At 39.9% G+C, this 24331-nt stretch overlaps 1 protein-coding gene across 5 annotated transcripts in view; it reads right to left on the bottom strand.

The window, feature by feature from the left end:
* The window catches only part of utrn (utrophin), a 239026-nt gene that overhangs the window by 64882 nt on the left and 149813 nt on the right, over nt 1-24331 (bottom strand). For all 5 annotated transcript variants that reach the window (XM_042503021.1, XM_042503022.1, XM_042503024.1 and 2 more), the window contains 5 exons: nt 18339-18468; nt 15006-15274; nt 13209-13355; nt 9151-9229; nt 7729-7789 (listed from right to left, as the gene is read on the bottom strand). In XM_042503021.1, coding sequence (XP_042358955.1) covers nt 7729-7789; nt 9151-9229; nt 13209-13355; nt 15006-15274; nt 18339-18468 — 686 coding nt within the window. The remainder of the gene's footprint in view (nt 1-7728; nt 7790-9150; nt 9230-13208; nt 13356-15005; nt 15275-18338; nt 18469-24331) is intronic.

The raw sequence follows: 24331 nt of genomic DNA on the forward strand, positions 1-24331 counted from the left end.
CCAGTAATTTTGTTTGTATTAACACTTTTTGTAAATGAACCAAGAGCTGCAAGCTTAATGTCATAGGGATTCACAGTATACAGTATGATAGAATATATAAATCGGCTATCATAAGGTATATTTTTGCTTTTTATATGACATTGACTATCTATTGACTAACTATTGTTAAAGCAACTCATCAAGCTGCTGGTGTTTGAAGCACAGTGTAAATATAAGGGGTTCCTGTTTTAAAAAAAAAAAGGTTATATCAGTAGTTTGCCATCCTTTATAGTTTGCGTGTCAATAACAATGTATAGTAATACTGTGGTTATTGCAACCGCCCTAGCTTCTACAGGTCACTTATTTCAGTGGTATTGGGTAGTCATAATAGTCCCTAGTGCACGCTAGTTACTAGTAATGATTGCTCGCTCGGCTTGCAGATTAATGGCTTTCATAACTGTTGAAACAAGTTCCTTTTAAGTGAACCAACCAACCAGGTTAGATGTGAAAGCACCCTGTAAACCTCCTCAGTCGAGGGGCACATGCTCAAACAACTCTCTGATTAGCAGATCAACAGAATTCATCAGAAATGGTAATTTTCCTGATTTTTCAGGAGGTGGCTAACTGTGAGCAGGGGCTTCTGTGGATGAAGCTTATTGAGTCTTTGCACTGCATGTGACATTTGCTTCATAAACATCATGGAATGACATCTCGCAGCAAGCATCGACAAATCAAATGAGGTTGCGGGTGGGGACTATGCAGCAGGCGGAGGAAGGATAAAATTTATGTAGCCACTCGGGTAATGTGAGGGGGAAAAAATAACCGTCTACAAAATGTTTTTATGAGATTTTTCCCTCACAAGCGAGCAAAGTAGACAGCTGAAAACATCACAAAGACTTGTACTCTGACCCTCTCAAAGTAACAGGTCACCATGATAACAATTAAGCTTATCAAAAATAATTGCTATTTCCTTTGACATTTTTGGTGTAGCATTGCCAGTTGCAGCTGCTACAGAGTGCAACAGAAAGTTGAAGAGGTTTTACTTATTATTCACTTCTTCCATGCTGCTCAATAATTAACCATAACAACAATTTCCCCAAAACCACTGACTATGAAAAAGAGTAAAAAAGAAAGAAAAATCAGAAAATGTCAAAGCCTTATGGTCCAAGGGGTGGACGTTTCCCATCAAACTGTTGGCTGCAAACACTTCTGCTGTGTGTCAGCCTGGAGTTTGTCACTGTCATGCACTGAGGGAGCATCATGAATAATCATGAGTTTACAGATGAATGATTACTTGTGTATCTGAATATCCAAAGAGACAGAATTAGTCAAATATCTGAGCAAGTAGGAGGAAGATTTAAGGAACTTTTTTTTTTTGCGGTGACAGCGACCTGCCAGACTTATCACGAAATGTCTGACAGGTGAGATCAGCCTGCATTCACCAACTGACATCTTCTGTCTTTCTCTGCCTTTCACCCCACCTACTCTGCCTCTTTTTTTAGCTCTTAAAAAATTAACCCCTCCCCTTCGAAAGTTGTCAGTATTCTGCTTTTGAAATACACTTCAAGCAGCTTTGGATTCTTCTCAAAACTAACTTTTAGAGACACCCTGAGAAAGGGCCGTGCATAAAGTCCAGTCATGTGTATAACGGCTGTCTGTTCTGTTAGGTCCAACCAACCCTACAAAATGTTTCCTGACAAAAACACAGACAGACAGCACATCCGGAAAAACCTCAGAATGCAGAGACTTTCTGTAATCTTTGCAGAGACGCAGTCTTGCTATATTTCCACTCGAAAAGCCTACGAGGCGTGTGAGCTCTCCCCACGAGTGCCAGAATGGGTGAAATGGGACAGCATGTGAGGTTGCCAGCGTGAGATGGCAGGCGCAGAACTTCTGTGAAGCCATTTGATTCCCCCCCAATATGTTGCCTGAACTCATCCCTACAGGGGGTGGACAAGGCGCAGTTTTAATCAGGGGGCCTTTGTCAGCCCAAAGAAAGGAGGCAGAGTGTGAGAGGAGATGGAAGAGGAGACGAGGAGGGGTTTGGGGAAATGAATGTGTCAAAGACTGACGTGGCTGTCCCAAGAATGTCACGGCACTGAAAGCGACCTGTGATTAGTCCTGGAGATGGATTTAGAGTTCAGTTTTCAAGCTGCAAATTAAGTGGGTTTGCAAGAGTGTGCACCAGGCTGCATGTATATTTATGTGTGAGGGAGGAACGGAGAGGGGAGAGTACAGCATAGCAGACTATATTCATTTTTAATATGAAAGAAAAGCCACACACTGAGGTAAAAACTGAAGGAGGATTGATTCTTTTCTTCATGTTTCAGTGAGGCAATTTAAGGTTAATGTGGGAGCCACCACCAGTGGCGTGTCAAGACTTTTTTTTAATGGGGTGCCGAAGTGGGACACAGAATGACCCCTAAATTTCACCAGGTTTGTCAACGGCACATTACAGCCATGGCACAGCCTCCAGAGCTGATCGCGGATGTTCAAGACAATGCCCATGATTCCACTGGGTGAGCCTTGGAAAGTCTTAGCAGCGTCCCAGACTGCTCTGCTCTGTGCAAAACATGTGCCGAATCTATTTTGCCAGAGATGGACAGCAGCCACGTCAGGCCACACAGAACAGATCATACCAGACAGAAAGTCAGTTTTCATCTATTTTGTTCAGAATTGAATTATTAATTATTTATCTGTATAATTATTGAAATGGATATGTTTTCAAACTAAATACAGACACAAATCTTCTTTCTATTCCATCTCTAACTGGATTTATTTTCATACTGATCTGTATAATTATCAAGATGAGCATGTTTTTTGACTGAAACACAGCCAAAATCTACTTCATTCCTAGTGGGAGTGTAGGCTACAGCACAACACAGAGAATAAAAACATCAATAAACATAATCTAAACAAACAGAAAAGGACAGCATTAAAACATGTAGCCTACTCAGCCACGGTAGAATCATAATAACCAAGAAAAAAATACCAGAAAATCAAGGGAAAATGACGAAATATGCACAAGTCTACAGTATCAGCCGGCAGGACGCACCGCTTCTGATACTCTCCCAATGGGATAAACAGCTGCATGGAAAACAGAGAAAAACAGCACCGAAGACGTGATGCCATTGCCACGCTGCTGGTGGAATCCAGGGTTAATGCAGGGGTGGTGTGAAGTATGAGCACTACAGTGGGCACACTTGTCAGCATAGATTTAATTTACCAGTTTTGTCTCCACTCCCTATACCTAATTTAATCACACAAATTGCAGTGTCTTACACTCCAGTTTGTTTTGTTTAAAAGATAAATAGACCTACCAATCACAACACAACAGACACCACACAAATGTAAAATAAAACTCTGCTCAGCAGCTTCACTCCAAATCATACAGATCTTCTTCCTCTTCTGTAACCTTTTGTCAGGCTAGACAGTAGTCTGGCACATTACTGCCTCCCAGGTTTAAGACTGAATTGCACCTATAACCGAAAATTCAGTTGATTTGTCAAACAGTTCAAACTAGCCAATCATAATGAGGTGGCACCTCCTGGCCACTCCCCAGGCACACCCCGGCCGCCACCGAGCAGAAAAACCTGGTCCAACCAACCTAGGGGTATCGACAGAACATATGGTGTGTGCTCAAAATGGTGTGTGTGTTTGGTTAATTTGAGATTGAGCTTGGTTCCAGTTGGAGTTCGTGTGAATCTTTGAGTCTGTTTAAGCATTTCTCTGCCAAGGAGAGAGTGTGCATCTCCATTTGTGTGTCTTAATGTATATGTCTGTGTTGTTTGGTACGGATGCCCTTGTGCACATGTGTTTTGTTTGTGTGAGTGGGCGGATGCAGGTTCAATGGCTGGGCACATCTGTGATCACAGGCTGTTGTTGACTCTAAAGTTATAAGCCTGTCCTCTGAGTCGCTGCCTTTCTCCGGCTTTCATCTCTGATCCCCTCTAGTGCCAAGCTGCAGGCCCAAACACAGCGCAGGTGTATCCACCCCCCCCCCCCCTTGTCTAAATCCCTTTTTTTCTCCATCTCTGTCTGTGTCTTTATTGCCTGTCTGGAAACATTTTATCGTAACCTCCTCCCAAATTAACGCAACATTCTTTTTTCCAATAGGACTGAATAAACTGAATCAAAAGTTTGAAATAGCTGGTTTTATGATTGATAAGTGTTTTTACAAGCTTTTCAAAAGGCACTTTAAGGGACCAACAGCAAAAGTTTTCAAAAACAGTCCTGAATGTGCACCAACTGACAATAATCTAACTTTATTAATCTCAAGCAGGTTTAAAGGAATACTTCAGCCACAAAATGACCATTTGTATATCAAGTACTTACTGGGTGTTAAACTGAATTAGTGAAGAAAACAGTTTTTTCTCACATGCCTCATTAGTGAATGAAAAATCCAAAAACAGAGAACATTCTTGATGAACTGAGGTGAAGGGGACTGTGTTTAACAACAAAAAATCTGTTTACAAGTTCTCACATAACTCATGCAGTATAATCCAAGTCTCATTTATCCAGTCTTATGCTCAGTGCTTCCCAAACACATGCTTTTGTGCTAAAACCTTACTACTTAATGATGTTCTAGGCAGGGTTGTTGGTTACTTTATGTAAACATGGTTGCCAAAGAAAGTGAATGCAGAGCCAAACCCAGATTCAGTTTTATCTCGCATTTCACCTGACTATATCTCTGTTTTTTTTCTGGCACTGTGTCACTTGGATGCCTGCTGCTGTCTGGCACCTGGTTGCTACCTGGTCACTACCTAATGAAGCCTCCACCTCACCTTGGCACTATATGGGAACAGGCCCACAAAGGTCTCAGACACAGAAAATAAGAAGAAATTCAAAAATAAATCCCAGTGCAGATTCTCTGCAGAAAAGTACACCACTTCACACTTTAAGTGAGTCATAAAATATGAACAAGAGGGATTACTTCCATGTAAGATTATACATTGTTTCTTTCAGGAAATCCTGCACAGCATATCTTTAAAAACACTTCTGCATACATGTACTGCGTTTGAGCAAATGCATGCATTTGAACTCTCTGTGTATTCTATTGACCAGAGTTCAAACACACACACACACACACACACACTCACACACTCACTCACAACCTGTCCAGCTGAGCTCCTTGTCTTTGCGTTAGACTGTTTTTGCATAAGTATTTTAAATAGTAAGGTTTTAGTGAAAAAGCATGTCGAGCATATGACTAGATAAATGAGACTTGGATTTTACTTCATGAGTTGTGTGAAAACTTCAAATGGATGTTTTGTTTTTATGTTGTTAAATGTGGCCCTTTACTTCAATTCATCAAGAATGTTCAGTGTTTTTGGGTTTGTCATTCACCGTTGGGGCATGTGAGAAAAACTAAGATCGAAGGGGGTTGAATATTTGATATACAAATTATCATTTTATGGTTGAAGTATTCCTATAAAGTCTCCACAAAAAAACTTTTTGGAGACGTTTGACTTATAAAAAGACAAGACCAGAACTGTAAATCTATGTAGCTGAAGCTTTTATTGTGGGTTGTTCTGTGGACAATGGCACAGGGGGAATTTTTAAAAAATGAGGAGTTGACAATTTAACTGAGAGGGTGACATTTCTACTCAGGGCACACGGCGATTTAAGGGGGCAGCCCTGAAAGTTGCACTCATTTTATCACTGTAAATCACAAAGTGAGGCTGTGACAGTGTCCCAACAGAAATGAGAGAAGTAAACTATGAAAGCAGGACTGACAAATGATGGCTGAAACTGCTATCCAAAGATTTTTCTGAAATAAGGGTAAATTCAGGTTTTGGTAAGTCAGCAGTTTACTGACATACAGTTACATGGTTTCTGGATAATGAGGTCCCTCAAACTTTCAGAAATGACACTTCCTGAACAGCAGAGAAGCTGTCTTGGTTGCCACCAGCACAGATTTCCTCGCTCCCTGTTTTAATAGAAACCTGCTGTTTGGCCTCGTTTGGCAAAAAAGTTAGAATAGAAAGCCAGACGTCAAGCTTAAGTTGTTATAATCACTCTTAAAACAGTGTGGGAAGCTGCCCTGGGATTCAGACAGGTATTATCTATTCAGAAGGAGGTTTTAATGTTGGACTGAATGAGAAATGTGCAGGTGAAACAGCCTGAATTTTAATAAACTCACAGGAGCAAATGGAAAGAAAGGAGCTACTAATTGGAAGTGAAATAAATTATATACGTGCAAAGAATTTACCTGGAACAATAGCTACCTGTCCATTTGTGGGCGATGTATGTTAGAGGTCACTCACAGTCAGAGCTTTAATGTGAAGATGTTGAAAAGTACTACATTCCTCATGGAATGATGATGGAGATAATGGGCTATTTCACAGTCAACTATGAACATAATTGAAATGTAAAATAAAAAAATCAACTCCACGAGCACCATACTGCTCACATTTGTGCCTACCTTGAAGAGAATAATTGGAAATCTACATACTCATCCATTTTTTCGCTCCAAAGATGACAGTTATTCGTCAAAGATCACACGGCAGTCTGACTATTAGGTATATTTAGGGTTGATTGCATTAACTTGCTCATAAATTACTCATAAGGCGCATTCAAGAAGGAAAGTCTTTTGCCAAAATCTCCACAAACTTCACAATCTAAGGTCGACTGAAGACTGAATCTCAGTTTGAGTACAGCAGCTCCAGACCTGGGGTTTAAGACCCCAACAGTGATTACAAAACATATCTAATGCCCAACATATGCTAGAAGACTTTGAGGAAACACTTTGAAAATAGTTTTAAAAAGACTTAAGTTTTCATTCACACACTATTTAATTTTGCAAGGACTGATGATATTTCAGGGGCACTATTTGCAAGACAACGAGATTCCTTTTCAGATTATTTCACTTCCTGCTCTTGGTGGAAAACATTTCGCCATCTGTCTTTAAGAAATATAACAAAAATAACTATTCTTTATGTGTCCACAAAAACACATAACTCAAGAAACACAAGATAACAGGAGTCATATGTCGACAGTATTATTGTCGATTATGCTATAAGCTTATAAACTGAACATGCAAATGAGAGACGAAAAGTTTCAGAAGTTAGGATTTTTCAATAAAATAAGTGCTGGTTGGTGGATCAGATACTACATGCCGCATTAAAAAAACAACTCAGTTCAGAATTCCATCAGTTTCTCCTCCTTTTCCTCAGTCCAAGAGAACTGAGATTTGTTCACATTCTTTTGCCTCCCTGGCATCCGCACCATGTTTACTGTCTACTCATTTTGCTGCTTCTTTTTTGGTACTGGAGAGAGTAATAAATACAAGAAAGACTAGACTCTCCTACACAAAATTCTCTTCATACTTTGTTCATTTGTCAGACTCTTCTCTAACTTTTGCTTTTATGAAATGATTCTTTGTAGTTTGACCTTTAAACATTAGTCAAAAAAAGTTAGAGACAAGAAAATCACTCGAGTGCAATCAATTCAAGTGCGCACAACTCAGACACGCACCCTGTGATGACAAATAAATAAAGCACTGTGTAAAATGATCACACGCACAAAACAAACTGGGAACCATTAATAAAGAAGATGGGGATGAATACCCAAAAAGGAAATAAAAACAAATGTGTAAAAGCAAAATAATTTTTGGAGGCAATATCCTGACAGCTCTGCCCTGAATGCCAACCAGAATAGAATAATGATTGACACACGTTTACGAACATGCATGCACACACACGTACAATTTCTAGAAGATGGCTATGGAAGCCGTTTCTCGCCACTTACTTGATGTAATATGGAACCTTATTTTGTGAAACCGCACGTTGCCAGGGGAGCTGTACAGAGGCTGCAGACAGAGAGACAAAGATAAAGAAAGAGGAGAGATGGAGAGAAAGACAATAAGTCTAGCAGTCAAAATCGAAACAACATCTTAATAAACACTGCACAATTTTACCGTGCAGTACAGTAATCCATTTAGTGTTTGGGGCTTGGCTTGAAATAATTCTCACATCTAACACTTCCATGATAACAAAGTCTATCTCTGTAAAAAAAAAAGAAAAAAAGACTCTTACTGTGCATGAAATTGAGAGAGAAAAAAATGTAAATGGGTATTGCTTTCTTGGCAGACAGAAGGAGGAGGGAGACAATAGGGCATTAAAAAAAAAAAACTGCTGAGAAAAGGTGCCACATGTCCAGATTTACGTTAAACTTTGTGGATACAAAAGACAACGATAAATACTGACAGATCAAGGACATCTTCAAAATGACACGCTGATACATTGTTAAAAACCAGCCAGATATAAGACTTGAGAAGCTCTAAAGAGCAATACTGAGCAGAAATGTTGCGTGATTTATCGCCCTCCCACTTTCCCTCCTCCGTGACACAGCTCTACGCTCAGATAGAGAGATGAAAAGACAGTAAGAGAAAGAGATTAAGCGAGATTGGGAGATATACGAGATGGATAGGGCAAGATAAGGACGCAGTACTTTATTGATCCCTGAGGGAATATTAAGCTACTAGTGTAATGAGAGCGAATGTGTGATGGAGTAGATAGTGTCATAGTGCCAGGAAGATGAAAGAAGAGACGGAGTGCTGTTTTGTCTGGTGCACTCGCTGAGCTCTCAGCAGGGCTTACTTGGCAAATTCATGTCTGTTGGTGACACAGCACGGCGGGCCGAGCTTACCACCTGCTCTGAATCACACACCGTCCATTTTGTCTCTGTATCTGACAGCCGGCAAAGCAAATCAGGTGGAGCAGAAAGAACACTAATGGCCGTATGATTACAGAAAATGACATTAGAGAGAGACACGGGGAGAGAGAGAGAGACTGGCTGCTTTGTTTAATATTCGCACTCGTGCATTTATCTTTTCTCTCTTTTGCTTTGTCTCTAACTCTCTCTGTTCCTCTTTCTCTGCTAATGACCACTCAAAAGAGGGAGAAAGAGGAAGGGAGCCAGTGGAGAGCTGTAATTAAGCCCTGCATTATTCAGGAGTGAAGTGCCTCGTCTGCAAACTGCGCGTGTGTGTATGTGTGTGTGCCCACACATCCACTGAGTATGCGTGACTGTGAAGCGTATGGCCGAAGATTAGAAGATGGGACATGAAAAAATTAGGGGGGATGTGAAACAGTGTAACTGAGTGGAAGAAACCAAGTTCCCCCCAAATGTTTCTAATTCCCCAGGAGAGGTAATTGGCACCATGCTTACTGGAGAGGAAATGCTGGGAGGAGGGGCCAAAGTCTCTGTGGGCTTCCTGAAGCAGTTTCAGTCTGTCCTCCACCGCCACCTGCACCATGACCAGACAGACAGACAGACAGACAGACAGACAGACAGACAGACAGACAGACAGGCAGGAGAGAAGACAGTCAGCTGTGTGTCTGACAGTTGTACTCAGAGAAACAGAGCTTTACAGTGGCTGGAGTTGGTGTCATGGTTGGAATGAGTTCAATTCCAGTGTAATAAAGTGGAAATGAAGTTGCTGCTATAAAACCCTGAATTCAAAAACTTTTCTTTCACAGGTATAAATGTATACTGTATCAGATCTAAATGAGAATACAGTTAATATATGCTATGTTATACCTGTGTGTAGCTGTTTAAAACATATATATCATTGTATTTAAATTATAATCCAGGGTTTAAGGTATCAGCACTTTTTTTTTTTTTTAAAATCTTTTCTTTTTTTTTTTTTTTACATAAAGTACTGCTGCAGGTATAAAAGTAAATATATCTTGTGCACATTTTAATTATTTTTTTTTTTATTTTGGATGTCCCAAATAAAGATGCAGCAACAGAAAGCACTGGCGAGCTTGCCAGAGGCATGGAGGATCCAGATAACTGGAGATGCTGATGGAGGGCTTGTCTGAGGATGAATGATAGGTTCCCCATTAGCTCGCTCGGCATGGCTGTCGTAATTCTCCATGTCTTGCACATATTCCTAACATAAACAAGCCATAACATTTACCGTATATAACACACAACAAAATAAATAAATAAATAAATAAAATAAAAATATAATAGTAATAATAATAATATAATAATAATAATAATAATAATAATAATAATAATAATGATAATAATAATATAATAATAATAATAATAATAATAATAATAATAATAATAATAATAATAATAATAATAATAATAATAATAATAATAATAACTAATGATAATAACACATACGCTAAAAGGTAATTCAAAGTAAAAGTAAAAGTAGAAGGATGGTATTGGGTGCTGTGCCCGCCAAAGCATTTTTTTTCTGAGGCAAGCATATTTTTTTATTCTTTGCAATGGGAACATCACATTTTTACACTACGCCTAAACATCAGCAACTAGACAAGGCACTGAGTGTCTATTCTGGTTGAGCACTGCATGTGTGGTGTTTTATTCTGGTCGGCAAGAGATGAAAAATGTTCAACTTTGCTGTGCTCCTCACTGTCACTTTTTACTCAGCCACCCTCTCACAGTTGAGGAGGGTCAGAGACCAACCGTCACATGTACAAGTGCTGTACAGCAATAACAACAATGGAGGAAAAATATGGTAATATACAGTATATATGTTTATATATTCCCTCTCATGAACCCACATGAATATAGATGATGATTTTATGGGTGTAGTATTCCTATAAGTCACAATAAATTAGAATAGGCTGTGGGTGCAAGCCATTAATAGGCTGGTGTGGACAGCTGTATTGATTAAAACTATATTTTTTCTGTCAGACGTGTGTGAAACTGTGCAGATCAGTCTGGTGTAGAAACCCTACAACGATCAAGTCATGTGTATGCACATGCAAACATAATATGCTGCTGCAGGATAAATCTCTACAAGCAGATATCTGCCACATGCACAGATTAGGAGTGGGCGACAAGAAGTATACCCTCAGATATATATTGTGATATACTGTGGTCAAATACATGTTGGTATGACACACAGATAAGAAACCTGAACAATATCCGATGTCTCATGTTGCATGTAATATCCTCTATATGATCAAAACCAGGACAAAACCAGCTTCCAAAGCAACCTGTGCAAAGACACCACAGATTTCTTTTTCATCATATGCTCCAGTTGACCTTTTTTATTTCAAAAGTATATTTCAACAACAAACATACAGCAAGCTTATAAATAATGCTAGTAGCAATTTTTCATGAAGTGCACTCAATGAAAGGTGATGCTTCATACAGCTTTGAGTCATCAGTCACACACACAGTCAGTCCTGTACCCGTGTGAAAGCTGTGTATTGACCTCTCAGGCAGTGCACCTGTGCCCTGCATGGCTGTGGGGCTGCTTTGCCCCATCAGGCTGGCTGGCAGGAGAGTATTGGCAGTCTGTAATATTGAGACTCGCACACGGACACACACACCTCAGGCGTTATGGCAGCCAGATCACAGCTGTCCACACAGGGATCCTGGAAATAACCACAGAAAGGCCAATAGCTCCGTTTCTCTCTGACCACTAATGGCTATAATGGCCACTGTCCCACTGAGATGAAGATGGGAGCTGTCTGCATATGAAAACCAAATCATCAAACTGCACAGTCAGATCTGGCTTATTAGTGAAGCTGTAGCCGTCCTGCTGACTGAAAAAAAATTAAAAGAACAGACAACAGAGAGAAGTTTGCAGTCCGCTGAAAATCTGCCCTCCTCTGACTCAGTATTTGAGTTACGGTCATTCTTCAGGCAGAAAGACTATTAGAGGGTGTCTGAATGGTACATGGGAAATATCACGAGGCTACAAATTAGCCCAGCTTCCCAGGTTCTCTCTGCGGCAGTGTCACGCTTAAAAAGAGATGACTTTAGGTTCCTCTCCAAAATTTCATTTTTCTAAACGTATAACTCCCTTTCCTGCTTCTTTCTGCTCCAGCTCGTTTATCTGCAGCGACGGTGCCGGGTGGCTGTATACTTGGAAAACTTCAGTTGAAGTCTGCAAAACTAAAAAAAAATGCCCATGACGGTTTCTTTGAAATCATGGGCTATCTGTGGCTGCCTTGTGTCCTTCAAATTGGTGCCATCTCAGCTGGACAGTGTGACCTGCATTCAGTCCTCCTACCACTGGGCACCACAGGCATGACCAGCCAGCATGGTCAAGGATTTCAAAGGCTCAAAGAGTCCGTCAGTACGGATAAAAATACTCAGAAAACATATTTCTCTGCACATATCTATGTCATGATCTAAACATGTACTGTAGATAGGGTTGGGCAGTATAGCCTATAAATAATATTGCAATGTTTTTAGGCTACATCGGGATATACTTATCTCTGTGCTTTGAAATTTAGAATTAGTTCACTTTTCTTAGTAACATGACCTCTGTTTTTATTATTCTTATTGAGGTGAGATTACTTATAAGCCCCTAGGGCTTTTTTAATCTCACATACACAACATTGTCTTTTTTGTTGATGTATTTTTGTTGTTTTGTTTTGTGCAGACATATCTTAAATCTTCTTCTTAAATCACATCCTACATTGATTATACATCAAGTATAATCAATATATTACCCACCCCTAATGTAGATTAAAAAAAGATTAGCTAACTGGTCAATCACCGAGCCGGTGTTTAAATTAGACCTGATGAAGACACTGTGGAAACAAATAGAAGAAATGTCACTGTTGACCTTGCTTAATAAGTAGAACATGTCTGAAAGAACTCACACGCTCTCCTGCAGACTTAACATAGAGAATTTCACTCCCTAATTCACAACCAACATCGTTTCTCTTTTCTTTCTCATGACTTGTAAAGAGACTCCTCCACGACTTTCCCTCTGGGGCCGAGACATGCCCCACTCTGAGAAACACTCAGCGAGTCCCCCAGCGGATCACACCAAGACATTCAGATTCGTAGGGAGCCAAGGATGTGACTGGTGTTCTGTGAGAATAGTGTCCATTGATGTGCGGTGACAAAGTGTTGCAGTGAGCACAGAGCTGCTTTCAAATAAAACAGGCACACAGGTAGAGGGACAACTCTCAGTCCCATGTGTGTTTTGGCTGACAAAAAGTGAAATCAGCATGCACACGGCAAGAGATATTGACAGAGGGAGACAAAGACAGACTTTAGAGATAAAAAACACACAGGAAGGCAGTAGGAGAATGAAGGAACAGGAAGAAAGAAGATCTAGATATATATTGAAGCAGCATTCATTTCGGTAAGCATGGACAAAATACTACAGGAAGAAAAATGGCAGAAAACCCAAGAGAAAGTAAAGAAGAGGTGTGTGTGTGGAAACAAAGTGTCTGCTCTAACAGCTGCAGGTGATTCAGGAGGATTCAAACTACCTGTAGTAGCTTCCATCTCATGTTGAGCTGGTCCAGTTGTCTCGAGGCGGTGGAGGACAGCTGGATGTCCAACGGTGTCAGCTCTGCAGAAAGCTCATTGACGATCCTTACATCCTGACGTAACGGAGCGATTTCCTCTCTGAAGGTCTGAAAGGAAAGTTTTGTTATTGTAGGGTGAAAAATAGATAATGTAACTGTATTATAATTAAAGATATAGGCTGACAAATTACTTAATCATGGAGATTTGACAAACAATAATTGTGTTCCTAATTGTGTTTAACTTTTTCTTGTTTATCATGTTGACCTCATGATGTCTAATTGGAGATGAATCAAGTTTTTAATTGAGATTTTTTATTAATATAATATCTTTTTTCAAGTCTCTACTGTGGCTGCTATATATATTCAATCCCTACATACTTTTAACATAGATGATTAATCAGTGTTGATGGTTAATGTAGTCAATATTGACTGCTATATTAACTGAAAAAGTGAGTCCTCTTGCAATGTAAACACATAGGCATTCAAACAGGGCATTTTTGCACTATCAATTTTGTCCACTTGTTTTTGCCCCTAACATGCTCAGTCTGTTATTATTTTAAGTGTATTATTACAAGATTATTGAAAGGATCTCTGCAGAGACCTTTCTTCAAAGAGTAGATCCTTTTGTTTGACTAGAAACATCCCAAAAATCACAATCGCCAAATCCTCCAAACTTCATTTATATAAACAATCATTTTTCATCATAAAACACTTTCATCCAAAGCCGACAGAGGCAAAATAAAACTCACAAAAAATGTCTGTTTTTTTCTCTTTCCACTGTTTAAACAATCATCAGCTCTGGTTTGGTTGAAATAAACCCTTAATTCACCAAGACAGATGTAAACATGTGCTGGTTCTATATACCTTAGAATTAATGTTTATTTAAATGAGTGATTTTTTGCTTTTTCTGGGTAAACAAAAAGGATTTAATGCTGTATTTAGAGCACTCTCCCTGCTTCACTGATTGGCCATCCACATAAAAGACGGTGACTCTGCCCTTTAACAGATATATTCAGAGTGGATGCCTTCATGACATGGATATAAAGTGATACAACTAGCCAGACTGTCCATACCACTGGGGGGCAATCATTAAGATGTGAGCTGGTGTAACAGACAGCCAAATTAATGCAACAGTGGAGGAGCTGCCTTTGCTCATGCAACCTGTGAACTATTATTTCACATTGTTGAATTTTGATGCAACTGTTGCTCCTCTGTCCTCTATTTCTCCTTCGTCACAACATTCATTTATTGTTTACTGTTCATTAGGGAGTGCTGTCATTTTTCTGCTTGTAAACTAAATATGTCGCTTGTCTCTTGGCTAGGTCTCCTTGGGAAGCGACATCTGCAAATTTGATGAGTGGCATTTGCAGAGAGACAAGACAGAATCATCAAACCGAGCACATCATTAAATCAAGTGGCTTTGTTCTGGAAATAAAAAGAGAGAGGTGGACTGCATGAGAATTCACAGCTAAGTCTCACTCACGTTATTACACACTCATTTCATGGATATGCAGTTTTGTTTTAATACTTCCACTGAATCAAATCACAATCGGCAGCACCAACTTTAATGTTAAATCAGTTGGTTTCAGATAAAATCCTGCAGGTTAAAGATTAGATGAGATTTATTTAAGTTGATTCAGTAGTGTATGCTGTAATCATGTACAGGAAGATGGGCTGTTAAACTCCTGACTTGATGTTTTGATGAGTTTGGTGCTCGGCAATAGTGCACACAACAGCAGTGCTGTCCCTCTGACTTACCATGGTCTTGTCAATGTGGTCCTGCAGAGAGTCGATCAGCAGGTCCCCCACAGGCTGCCAGGTAGCTTTGGCCTCCTCTGCCTGAGTCAGCCGCAGGTCGAGCTGGTCCATGGAGCTCTGCAGCTCCTGGAGTCGCTCCAGGGCTCGCTCCACTTGACTCTGCCAGCCACCTATGTGTCCTTTCAGTCGCTCCCATCGCTCCCTCACCTCGCCTGTCTGCTTGCGGATGGCCCGGGCCAACCCTCGAGCCTTCTCTTCAGGAGTGAGGTCTGAAGGAAGAGAGCAAAGACGAAGAAAAGAGAGAGGAAAGTTATTTTGTTGACAAAGACAGTTTCCATGCCTTTTATTACTCCTTAAAATAGTGTCCATGGTATCAGTGAGGAACCCTTAATAAAATCATCCTCCACCAAAAATGCAACGTTTTCAAATCTGTGCATCCAGCTGGCTCTTTTTATTTCAGAAACCTGAATTTCTTCAGTATTTTTATTCTATTTGTTTTGCATTTATGTACATTTTTATACAAGTTAAAGGAGAAACTGAAACATTTTTGAGATAATTTCATGTCACATTCTTTTTCATTTTACCTTATTTTTCATAAGGTTTTGGCTCTGGTGTTTTGTTTCGTTTGTTTGTTGTTTTTTTTTTAAAATTACATCTTAGGGCCCAGGCACACCAAACCGACATCAAAGAGCTTGTGGTAATGAAGGCCCACTGCTGACCTACCTCACACCATCTGTGTCTTGGCCAAAAAAATGAAACTACTATACACCGCAAAAGCTACAGCCAAAGGCCAACTAGCACATATATTCTGCGCTTGCATGAAGGGATTTACATATAAGCTTGTAGCAGTAGCATGTATTCCTCAAATGAAACAGGAGAATGGAAGATTAACAGGGTGGATTCAAGACACTAGTTAGCTAGTTAGCACATAAATAACACGAGTCAATGTTGAAAGAACAGAGGATATTTATAATGAGCTAGCAAACACAAACAGTTATGAACCGTTTCTCCTCAGGAGCTCAATGGTAATTTTATATATTTATTTATTTATTATAAAACCTTTGTTTCAATCTCACACTCTCTCGACAGCCATTAATCTGCTTTCCTCACTTCCATATCTCTTCTCATGAGCTGAGCTGAACTGCTAATCAAAGTCATTTCATTCACTGACGGGCTCCGCCATCTCCAATGGCGAATCTCCGATTCAGCATGCTAAATCAGTCGGATAAAAGCCAGCAAGGGCAAACCAGTGCCAATGGTGCAGGACACAAAAACTGGGCTGACTGACACTCACAGATGGCCCTGCATCTGACTGACGGCTTGGTGTTTCAGTGCCCTTAAGGTACTGAAGATGCCTTTCTTGAGCATTTTCTCTTTTCCTGCAATTTACTTTCCATTATTCGTATGTCCTTTGTTTGATTTCAACTAAGGCAAAGAACTCAAGATGAGAAGGGAGAAAAGAAGGGCAGAAGGTAAAAAGAAGAAAGAAAAGAGGATCTCAATTACAGTGCTGGAGGAAGGGAAGGCAGTCAAGGCATGATAAAAGTAGCCAAAAAAGAGGAAAAAAACGTTGAGACAGAGGACAGAATAACTGTGACATATCAGAGAACATAGAAAGAGAGAGAAAAAGTGAGCGGAAGAGAAACTGCTCCCCAAATGCCCATTTCAACTACAAAGAAAGATGAGCGGCTTTTATGAGTTCTAAGGTCTCGTCTCCAGGGTAGTGCCAGGATTATCATCTTCACCTGTTGCACCCTCTCTCACTGCCTCACATGTGCACACACACATACACACACACACACAGACACACACCTGTGAGACGTACTGCTGGTGGCGTCTCATACAGATTAAAACAACGCAGTGCTGTCTCTTTTGTACTGATGAATGTGGGGTACAAACAGAACAATAAAAGTTAATTTAGTGTCATTGGCAGAACTAAATTAATAAGAAGGAGAGTAGGACAATTAAAGTTTGTTATGACTGCTACAAAGTCACAATGACAAATCCCATCGCCGCTGATTAAACAACAAGCGCAGCCTCTGATCTTAGATCAGCTTTTTATCTATTTATACAATGGGGCGACGCTTTGATATCCGTATCAAAGATCACAGACAACAAGCCTATCGGAATGCGCTCTGAAGTCTTGCCACACCCTTACACAGCCCCTTGGGATGGTTTAATTATTTACACAGTAGGGTTTCAGTTTGAAGGGAAATGTGCTGACTTAACCAAGACTTCCCTGCCGCATCCGACCAAGACAGAGAGGGAATGCTGAATGAGTCAGTGCATATTTCATTCTCTGGTGCTCTGTTAGATATTGGCATTAGCAAATGGTGTTTCTAGAGCACTTAACCTCAAAACTGGGCCAAATAAGGCCTTACATTTGGTGTAAAGACAACCAGACAGTCTTACTGTGAATTTTAAAGTGTTTATTGTGCAGAATGTACTGAATCAGATATCAGGAGGAGCTAGGGCTTCAAGCTGGTTTAAAAGGAGTCTATGAGGACATTCGGGTGACCTACGGGTGTTAAGCTTAAAACAAACTGAATAGCAGCAAAGTGCGGACTGCGACAAACTGCTGTGCAATGTCAATTGAAAGCTGCGGCTGTCTGATTCTGCTGCAAAGTGCAGCCACACAAAAAGTTGGGAATAGTTTATCTTTTAGCTGTAAATTGTGGCCAGAGAAAAGTTACAGCCCGTCAGTAAACAGAGTCGCTTAACATCTGTGACATGTTGACCTAAAATACAAAGATTTTTTTCCCACCCGAAACACATCTCCCTGCTGCACGGAGAATTGAACTTTTGCATTGAGCTGCACTTGATGTTTTTTGTCATAAAGATATTTATCATAAAACTGTAATGTATAAAGCATGACTTTTACCCTCTGCCATTTTATTTTAGTGTCTGGGAGTGAAATGTCTTCACTATATAGTGCTGGCTGGTTGGCCACACTATCATTTTCTGATTCACTATGAAAATAAATTCATTCATCCCTCTGGAATTTTTCTTTTTTCAAAATAAATGAGGTGCCAGAGCGCTTAAAAACCATCTCAATAAAGCATGTTAACTAAAAAGCCACACCTCTGGCAGAGGTCTGGGCTTAACCCCACATGTTCTCAGTCATTTAAGTTCATAAGTCAGTTGATTTGAAAATGAAAAATTTCAAAGAAAGATGGATTGCAGGCCTTTTAATATCTGATAAATATTATCAGTGTTTGTTTATTGACTGGTCCCTGGCCGCCTGCCATTTTGCATATGTGGACCCTGGGCATAGCAAGTCAAGTATCCCTGACATAGGGAGTATGTTGATGTTTTTGTGGAGCGTTAACATGCCTGTCTTTTGCTGCAGGTTCTTGCGTGGCTCTCCGGGGCCCTCAATGGGCTGGTCAGCGAGAAACATCCGGGCTTGATCCAAAGTACTGATCACCAAGTGCTCTCGTTCCCTCAGTTCTGACCATAGAACCTGCAGGAGAAATGCAGAGCGATGAGTCAAAGGGGCTTCCATATATATGAAAAGGTGTTACCAAAAACAGATGACTTTGTTACTTTGTAATGAATTTAACAGAAAAGACAGTGGCTGTGTTCAGAATGGCATACAAATGTGCTGTCTACTGTCTACTCAATGAAGGCATAAGAATGGCATTACTAACACGCTGTTCACACTGTGTACTCAAGAAAGACTAGCATGCTAACAACAGCCGGTCTGACCCAGACAGCAGCTCCCAGATCTCAGAAAACATCACAGCGAATTTCCAAAAAGGCCTTATTTGGATGAACTGACCAAGCATTGGGAAACTAATACATACTTTCTCACCTGAACAAGAAGAAAAAAACATTTCTAAAGGGACAGCTTTGACCCTAAATATTTTCACCTTTGCTCAGTCTGACAAGATGCAATGCACTGTAGGGCAGTTAAATATGTCCAGTCAACTCGCCTCATTCTCAGAAATTCTTGCTACTGCGTTTCTTGCATACACAAAATACATACTTAATTCTACATCATAGTTGGTTTGAATCACGTGTGATTCCGGACACAGTGTTTGTTACTGAAAACAGAATAAGCCAACTTGATGAGAGAGAAAGTGCATTTGTAAGCCAAGCTTTTTTAAACAATGAATTTGAGAAAAGGGTAATTAATGCATTTTCTCTGCAGGTATGTGCATGTTTGACTCTTGTCTCCTTATCAGCGCCAATGAACTCCACATGAACCTGCTAAATTCTGAACAGGGTGTTGTATCCAGACTGCTGCCCCCCTCAGCCCAACACCACCACATCCCCACCACCACTCAGAAATATCTACTTTTCAACCAGTTCTGCATAAAGCAGCACAGACTTTCATTATATTACGACAGGCCCTTATGATTAACTCATGCTCACACGACCAAACAACAGGAACAGATGTTTACGTTCAGCTTATGGATGAGATAAACAACTCTCTCAACGGCTAATTAGGCAATTGCAGGATAACAGAATACTGAGTCTGCCCAGACTTGCCTTATTAAGAGCGAAAGCAAAAGGTAAGATTGAGAGTGCTAGGAGTGTCAGCAGGGGTGAGAGTTCTGGAAACAGAGCAGCGATTGAAGACGAGAGTACGGGGTCAAACCGGGCATTTCCTTGGGGTCGGTGCAAAATTAGCTGAGTGATCCGCAGAATAAAGTGAGTTGCTGGGGAGCAATAACCCTGCAGGTATTATCATTACAGAGCCGGCTAGATATACCGCATCTCTTGCTCATCTTCTTACACAGCAGAATTACTACACACACAAACATATAGCCATGCACACACACTTCGGATCCTACAGTATAGAAATTAATATTACCACCTCGAGGTAGTATGCCTCTACAAACCAGTCAATTTGCAGTTACAGTTTAAATGCAGGTCTGTAAAACAACACAATGCTCAGAGGATATGTACAATCAGCACAGTTTCAACGCAAGCACCCAAGATTAGTGTCACCAATTCAAATGACCAGACTGACCAAATCCTTTCTCTGCTCCTGACATTTAGTAATGGCCAGAAAAGTGTTTTTGCAGAACATTGTGATGACAGTGAAGTTGACCTTTGATCTTCTGTGTATAAAATGTCATAATTTCATCATTATATCTTATTAGACATCTGTATGATTTTTTGTCTGTTTCGTTTTGTTCGTCGAGTATGAATTATTGAGTTATGGCCAAAAACCTTTTTTGTGAGGTCATACCTTGACCTTGACCACTAAAATCTAATTAGTTCATTTCTTGAGTCTAAGTGAACATTTCTGCCAAATTTGAGAAACTCCCTCAAGGCCTTCTTGAGATATTACATTCAGAAGAATGAAAAAGATGCCAGGTCACATTCACTCTGATCTTTAACCACCAAAATGTGGTAGTTCACCATTAAATTCATGTGAACATACATCCCAAAATTGAAGAAATTCCCTCACGGTGCTCTTGAGACGTCGCATTCACAAGACTGAGACGGATACAAGCTCACAGTGACCTTCACCCTTTTAAACTAAAATGTACTCAGTTCATCGTTGAGTCCATGTGAATGTTTGTGCCACATTTCAAGTAATTCTAACAATACGTTCTTGAGATTTTGCATTCACAAGAAAGGGTCAAACAAACCACCCGAAAACAAACTGTCTTTGGCCACGGCTATCACTGATGCAGAGGCATAAAAACATATAAAAAAAGGACCGCTTTTTTTAACCTCACGTCAACTAGTCATCCTCTTCACTGCCCACAGCAGCCTTTGAAACTAAATAGAGAGAGTAAGCATGGCATATAAGAGTATAATTATTCTTGTTTTAATATAAGTGTGACCCCCTGGGGACCTCATTGCCTATCGGAGTGTGTGATTGCTTTGTAAGGAGGCGATGTAGTTTAAGATGCTGTGAGGCAAGTTGATTAGATAGAACGAGTTGCTTTGATAAAATCTCACACTTATCAGAATTATCAAACAGACGAGTGCAGCCAAAAATGAGATGGCAATTCTGTTTTTGCAGTCCTGCACACAACGTCCACTGAGCAGTAGCTGACAACATGCTGGGTTCAGTGGGATCGTCTGTACAGTACCATATGAAGAGATAAGAGGAGAAAGGAGAAAAAATAGCAGGGTAGGGGGGTGGGAGGTATTAAGTCTGCACACAGGCCTTGAGATGTACTCCAGTCTCAAAATAACAAAGCTCCTTTCAGGGTTTCTGTAAAAGTTAAGTTCCGACCACTGCAATGACAATTTCACACAGCCTCCTGCAGACAAATGCACCCTCATGCTGAAATGGAGCATCCTGCTGAAAACAAATTAAATCACACCTGCTAATAAAACGGTTTGCTCAGTTCCAATGATTTCCTACTGGCTCACATCGAGGAAACATAAATAGGCAGGTAACTCAGAGAGGGGACCTTGACAGATAGAAAGTAAATGAGAGGTGATTTTGGAAGAGGAGCAGAGGTGTGTATGCGGAGCTGAGATAAGAAAGGGAGGGTGAGGAGCTAAGCTGCGAGGACAGCTACCAGTCAAAACTAACTTCTCCCTTTTTCATCCGCTTTTTGTTTCGCACCCACAGATGTGTTGCTGGCTTAAATTGGGCTTTGAAAGGGACTGAAATGAGCGTGAAGAGGTTTTATTTGCAAATATTCTTTGCATACTGCTTAGAGTTTAGCAAGTAAAATATTCTGATATCAGTTTTGTAACGTCACAATAAATTCTTCCCTGCAAATCACAGATAGCAGTTCAGTGTGAGCACAAACAGCATCCCGGTGAAAACATCCCTGGATGGATAAATCAGAGACGCCTGATTACAAACACGTGTAAAAGAAACTCACACTGCTGCTACTGCTAAAATATTCACCTGCTTTGGCTCTGTTTAGTAAGTATTACCGTTTATTTACGGATTATACAGAGAGCATGCTAAATTTTCCGAATGTTTGCTTCAGACCTGGGTGATAACTCAGTATTATCTAAGGCTGAAACTATTATTTGAAAATTAAATCTGCTTATTGGAGTTTTGATTTAATTAATAGTTTTATGCCAACAAATTGCAAAAAGACCTTTAAAAGTCCCCTGAGTGAAAAGTAACATCTTTAAATTGCTTGTTTTGTCTGGCTTACTGTGACCAGTTGGTGACTTTTTAAAAATAACTTCTCTGTTGCTACATTCTCACAGATATACATGAGACAGATAATATCTGCAAAAAAAACAGGTTCCCTCTCCCACTCCTTGAGCTTTTTAAAGCATTCGCAAGAATCCACCCTTGAAAAAATTTGCTCTGGCTAGTGGGCAATGCTTGGTTTTTTCGGCTCAACTGTTTTCAACGTAGCAGCGTGATCAGAAATTTTCTCATTTTACAGTGAATCAGTACACTAAAATATGTTTCTGAAAACATTTGCGGTAAGAAACAGACAATGCCTGGTTAGACCGAGCAGTGACTGATATGACTGATAGCTGCATTAGAGACTCTTTGGCGCTGATGTTGTTTTTTTTTGTTCATGGGAAGTCAAGCCATAAAAACAAGGATCAGGATTTTTTTTCACAGACTATTTATCTTTTGTAGTACTGTATGAATAAAGTAAAAGTTTAAACAAATATGATGAAAAAAAGTTACAGTTAAAGTTAAAGTTAAAGTTACCAACTTTAATGGTCATTTTCAGTACTAATGTTATTGTTTATTAGCTTTCAGCAGTATCATATTATGATGGTATGATAAAATTTTATTGTTCTACAACTGTGCAAAATTAATGATTTTAGGCAAGAAGAAAATTGGTCACTGAAGCTTCTTTTTTTTTTTTACACATATGAAGAGTATGATCACATGTAATGCTTTTTGTACATCTCTACTCCACATTGTGATATATGCCAGTTCAGTGAATATCTTTATCATATTCAAGAACAGGAATAAACCCTGAGGCACATACTTTAGGCCAACGTGGATAAGAAGTTCTTAAAGTGCTCAGAAGAAATCTGCTTATGATTTAAACATCCACAACAGCTGCTGGTAAAATCATTTTGTCAACTGCTGTTTCCAAGATCAAGACTGAAAAAAACTCAATTTTTATTCAAATCATGATCTTCATATTAATAATTGTATGACAGCCATTGTTTGCTAAATGTAACTTCTACAATAAATGTTGAGGTTTATGACAGGACCATTTCCCCCAAACACCCTTCACTGTTTACAGGCTCAAAAGAGACACAGACAAAGACACAGAAGGTTGTAACAGCGGCAACACAAGTAGTGCCAAGTAATTCCCTCTGTTAAAAACAGGCTCTCCGTCTGTCACCTAGCCACTGGCTATTCTTTCAGTTCAGACAGATGACAACACCAAAAAAGGCCTAACTAAAAGTCTTTTTAGTTAAACTTCACACTTGCACTCACATTATCAGAGAATCACATGGGGACACACTTTTCAGAGGGAGCAGGAGAGCTTAATATCAAACACATGTACGCCTTTCAGGTTAAGAAAAAGCTTTTTTTTTTTCTCTAGCAAATCCCAGGTGGCCTATGAGTGATAAGACATGTCTGTCTATGTCAAAGATAAAACAGGGCACTATACTCATCTTTTTAATAGTGTGTAGCTATGGCACATCAGAATATGGTCTGGGCCGCTGTGATTTGTTAAGACCAGAGGAAGACAGGAGTCCTGTCAGTCCCACAATACTGACTGCATCTAGCTATGGGTGACTGTGACCTTGGTTTCTGTGCATTTCTGTGTCTGAGAGTCTGAGTCTTGTGTCGGTGTGTGTGTGGGTGTTTGTGTCCAGGTCTGTGTGTGTGGGGGCCGTAGTAACACAGCAAACTCTTATCACTGTGTGCCCTGTGCTGTGCTGGAGATAAGATAACATCACAACACAGCTACTTTCAGAGCTCTGCCAAACATCCCTCTTTCCCCCTCTTAAAACCCCACTATCTCTGCTTCTCTGGAATATTACCACACCCCTAATCATCTTCCAGGAGGAAAATACGCCTCCCAAAAGGGCCACGACAATATAGCACCTGTCAACATCACAAAAGCACCAAACGCAAGGAGCCTTCAAAATAAGGGTTAACTCACATTAAAGGGTATCACAAATCAGCAAAAAACGGATAACCTCTTATTTTACTTATTTTCGTGAATTAAATTAAGTATTTAGGTGTTTTAGTGGAGTTAAGTGTTTGAACTTGTTGCAAATTAGATTGCAGACAGTTACAGAAGTGTCAGAGTGACTTTGGCCTTGTTCATATGGACATGGGTAGTATTGGAAAACAGGGTTTTTTCCTCCTTGGTTCTCAAAAAAAAAAGTAACTTGGTGAGAAATACTCCACAAATCAAAATAACGGATTTAAAATTATGTATCAGAATTATTAT

Source organism: Plectropomus leopardus, chromosome 16 (assembly GCF_008729295.1).
Source record: "Plectropomus leopardus isolate mb chromosome 16, YSFRI_Pleo_2.0, whole genome shotgun sequence".
Taxonomy (NCBI): Eukaryota; Metazoa; Chordata; class Actinopteri; order Perciformes; family Serranidae; genus Plectropomus; species Plectropomus leopardus.